The 4,518-nt window shown below is 46.3% G+C and overlaps 1 protein-coding gene across 1 annotated transcript in view; it reads left to right on the forward strand.

Annotated features, from left to right (window-relative positions):
- The first annotated feature begins 2,069 nt into the window (after nucleotides 1–2,069).
- PLOD1 (procollagen-lysine,2-oxoglutarate 5-dioxygenase 1) overlaps nucleotides 2,070–4,518 on the forward strand; it is a 16,630-nt gene continuing 14,181 nt past the window's right edge. Inside the window, exon 1 of the mRNA XM_015648451.3 lies at nucleotides 2,070–2,251. Coding sequence (XP_015503937.1) covers nucleotides 2,170–2,251 — 82 coding nt within the window. The 5' untranslated portion in view covers nucleotides 2,070–2,169. The remainder of the gene's footprint in view (nucleotides 2,252–4,518) is intronic.

A 4,518-nucleotide genomic window follows, 5' to 3' on the forward strand; every position in this document is an offset into this window, starting at 1 on the left:
TTCCCGTGGAAGTTTACTGGCTTACCGCAGCTATGCGGGAAAGGAAGTTCTTTTTATCAACCTGGATCCCACCTGGTGTGTAAATAGAGGAACAAACTTTCTCAAGTGTCTTAGATACGCACAGAAGGCTTTGTATCCAGAGCAGTGCTGGAAAGAACGAGAAACACAGTTTCAAGCAAGTCAGGCAGAAACACTGTGAGATAAAGTGAAACGTGAAATTCAAGACCGGGCAATGAACCAGCTCAATGACGGGAAACAGAGGAGACAGGTTCTTAATTTATTCCTGCAAATGAGCTGTTTGTTTGGGGGTGAGGCATTGGGATCCCAAAAGGGTGGGTGAGACCCCATTCCTTGCAGGTTTCAGTGTGGCTGGTGGTGTCTCAGCTTTGAGGCTGCTCTAAGAGCACAGCTCCGACCCTCCCAGTTTTTAGGAAGTTGCTGCTCTGCTTGGAGCACGTGTTGCACGTACTCACTGGAACATCTGCACCGGCAGCTGGCTCTGTTTAAAAAGACAGGCACACAGAGCAGTGCAAACACACAAACAGGGGGAAAAAAATGCTGGCTTGGCATAGCTGCAGAATACAAAGCTGTCAAACAGAGACAGCCTGGGTACAGTAGCATAAACAATGAGGCATTCATGATTTTGAGAGTGCAAAAGCGCTTTCATTTTAGACTGGAGAGATTTAACTTCATTAAAATGAGAAACTCGCAAATTTAAAAACCCATGTTGAGTCACAGCTCTCAGTCTGAGGTCTGAAGGTGGAGGACTGAACACCTCTGCTGTGAAACAGGCACAGATTTATCACGGGCTTTGTCTGGGCCTGCAAAGTACTGAAGAAATCTAAAGTGAAAGTATGTTCTCTCGGGTTTTTTTTTTCTTTTTTTGTCTTTTTTTTTTTATTTAATTTAGGGGAGCTGGCAGCTTTGCAAAAGGAAGTTTTCTGAAATCATCATCTTAAAGAGAACTAGTGTTTGCTTGGGTTGTTGCCTGGAATGCTCATCACTTGAGCATGAGGACTGTTCTGTTTGCCTGGTAATTATGAGGGAATTCCTGCACTGGGGAGAAGGGAGGCAAGGAAAAGTGCTCTGAACACACTCAAGAATATTCTCATTGAACAAATAAATAGTAATGGGAATTCTCTGGGATGATGCTGTTATGGATCATGGAGAATATCAGTTAGCTACAGTGTGATCCTTCTAATGTGCTTGATTTTTTTCTCCTCATGCCTTCCTGTGTTTTTTTTTGTTGTTGGTTTTTTTAAACACGAATCCTGTTATATCTGTGGTTTCTGTTCATTTAGAGAGATGATTTACTGACAGCCTCACACAGAGTCTGTGTCAGTGGTAGCTGGTGTCCTGCAGGCTCAAAATGGTTCCCCTACATCTAAACCTTACATTCACTGCAGTGTAGAAGTGACCATAAAGCAGCTGTTAATTTTAAGTGTAATTTTCTAAGACAGGATTATTTTGCTTATTCTCATAGGCAGAATGAAATAGAAAAAGATGGCTGGATAAGTGATCAGGGCTACAGCAAAAAAACCCAGCACAAGGCCACAGAGATTAATGTAAGACTTAAAGATATGTGTATGGCCAGAGAAAACCAGCTAATGCAGGAAACAAAAACACTGCAGATTTTGTGTTCACCATGGAAATATAGGATGTGACAGGCAGGAAGAAGGTATGAAGAAGGTATTTAATAAGGCTTCCAGTTTCTAGAGCTGTGCATAACATAATAATCCATGGGATATAAATATCCCATAAGTGTCAGCCAGCTGCAGCCCACCAGTAGCTGAAGCTGGTCAGAGAGTGACTCCTCTCCTCCTACACCGGCGTTTGCTCCATGCTCCCTGGGCATTCACTGCCCGGTGTCCCAGGCAAGCCCCGCTGGAGCCCGAGCCCCAGGCAGAGCCGCTGCAGCTCCGGGATCAACCCCTCGAGCTCCTCGTCTCGCCGTTCCCTCGCTTCCCACGCGGTCCCAGCCGGTCCTGCCCCGTCCCGCAGCCCCGGCCCGGCTGCCCGCCCGCCTCTCGGGGGCTGCCGGGAGGAGGAGCCGGCTCCTCCCGCTTCCTCCGCCCGTGTCGGCCGGGCGGGGCTGGTGCGTGGCACGGCTCCGTCCCGCAGGCATCGCCCGCGCTCGGGGTCAGCTCCCGGAGCGGGGAAATCGCCTCCATGGTGCCTCCGGCCGTGCTGCTGCTCTGCGCGGTGCTGGCGCTGCTCGGGGCGCGGGGTGGCCGTGCCTCGGAGCAGGAAGGTAAGCGGGGGCTGCTCGGGGTACGGGGGGGAGCGGCTGCTGGGCGGGCACAGCCGCCCTGGGTACCGCTGCTGGCCTCCGAGTCCTGCTCTCGCTCCCAAACATTGCCAGACCCGAGCCTGAGTGTCGTGTTAAGCCCCTGGGCGGCGGCTCGGAGTTCCGTGAGACAACATCATTTCATCCCATCGAGGGAGGCTCGGTCCCGTGGGTTGTATCCCACCTGGGTCAGCCCCTCCCTGCTTTTGAACTTAAGCGGTTCAAGACTCAGGGAACGGGAGAGCGTTTGATCCCAGACTGGCCACGCTGTGGCTCAAGATCAGGGATGCTCCTAAAATAGCATCAGTCTGCTTCCCCCATAAACAGCTGGCAGAAGCTCTAGAGTAGTTGGTTGAACAGCAGGGGATTAGGGCAGCTACAGAATGTCAGCAGCACTGACAAAAAGTGGTTCACACACTGTCACTGTGCCAAGAAGTTTGGATAATTATCTCTGCCTTCATTAGAGAAGTGGTAATTAGGAGGAGATTTAATCTTATTATGTAGAATATTTCCCTTCAGAGTGTGATTCTGCTATAACTACCTTTATTATGTATGTGCATTACTTAATACAGTTAGTGTGTATCTATGGGGGTGTTGGGAGTTCTTTGGCCGTAGTTCTTTGGCATAATTAAAACAAAGAATCTCTGTGCTATCCTGCCTTCCTTGCACATCCCAGATCTTCCAGAATTCTAAGTTTTTTTCCAACACTCTTAAGGTTTTAGAGTGTGCTAGAGATATAAAACTGAGGGCTGGGAAAGAGAATGAGGTAAATTGGTTAGGAAGAGGGATTTGGAATTAGCTGTTTTTTGAACCCATCACTTTTGGCATTGTCCAAAGAGAAAATGCCTCATCTTTCCTGTGCCTCAGCTTCCCCAGAGTAATGTGACAGTAATGATACCTGTCTTCTCTCTTGCATGTTCTTTCAGATCTCTGCAGAAGCTCTCAGCATAGTTATTTGTAGTTGATAGAATTTAAAAAAAATCTTGTGTAAATGTAATACAGAGATTATATTATCCACTGTTAAATTGTGTACTGTTTCTTTTCTATTTGATCACCATATTAATGTTATTTTCTTAGACACTATCTTAACAGGAAGTGGCACAGTAAGATTTCCCAAATTATAGCCTAGGGATAAATTCATTCCTTGTCCTAAAATGCAGCTGCAGCTGTGATTTCCCTGTAGACTTAGGGCAGAAGTAAATAAATTTAATTTTTTTTGTTACTGAACTCATCTGGTCTCTGATTTTTATTATTTATAAAATCTCAGAAGTTTACTGAATCATTTCATTGTGTTCTTGGTATCAGGGTTCCTGCTCCAGAACCCTTTTCATGTATAAAGCTCTAAAGCTTTCACAAAAGTGCTAAATGTTCTCTTTTATCATTCTACAGTTGGAAAAACAGGGATAGCAGGATTGGCTCATGGTTGCATAGCAGAACCATCAATCCAGGCCAGCTCCCCTGGTTCTGAGTGCAGTGCTTGCTTTGTTAACCACCCTGTGTTTGTCTTTTGCATCCATGCCATGATTAAATGTATTTGTACAATTCCTAATTGTCAGTGTGGCCCAGGGAGCCTTTGGGCCCAGGAGGCCCAGCTTAGCAGAACAGGCTGCATTTCTGCATATGGAAATTGACTGCAAAATGGGAAACAGGGAAGCATCAATCTGTTTAGGATGTTTTGAAAAGTTTGCATGTGATGCTGAAAAAAAGAGGGTTTACTGCTCTGTCCTCAAAAGTACCTATCAGCTGCATCAGTGTTTAGCAAAATCTTTGGGAAAGAGAAGAAAGGGTTAAAGCAGAAGGAGTGGAGGCAACATAGCACAAACTTCCAGTGCTGGGCTGAAGGAATGTCTCTTGGGATGGAAAGCTCTCGCTACTGCAGAGAGTTCTTAGAACAGAAACTGAGCTTAGTGTCTCTCAGTGTGCTACCTGACAGGGAATCTGTAACTTGGAATTCTGCTGGGGATGAGAGTGGTCTTTGTGCTGGTTTTTCGTGCTCCTCTGAGTTCACAAACTGCATGGGGAGAACTTTTTCTGTCTCAGAAATAGGACACTGCTTCCTGTTCTGCATGAGCCTTTAGCGTTCATCCTGTCCAGCAAACTTTTGGCAGTCAAGTCATAAACAGTGTGTGGCTTTCTTAGGGTGGCAGCATGAAAATGAATTAGTGATTTATTTAATGTCTGAGATGCCTGAGATTTTGGGCTGAAATAATTGCATAGCAGTCAGGATCCTT

The sequence above is a fragment of the Parus major genome, chromosome 21 (assembly GCF_001522545.3).
Source record: "Parus major isolate Abel chromosome 21, Parus_major1.1, whole genome shotgun sequence".
NCBI lineage: Eukaryota > Metazoa > Chordata > Aves > Passeriformes > Paridae > Parus > Parus major.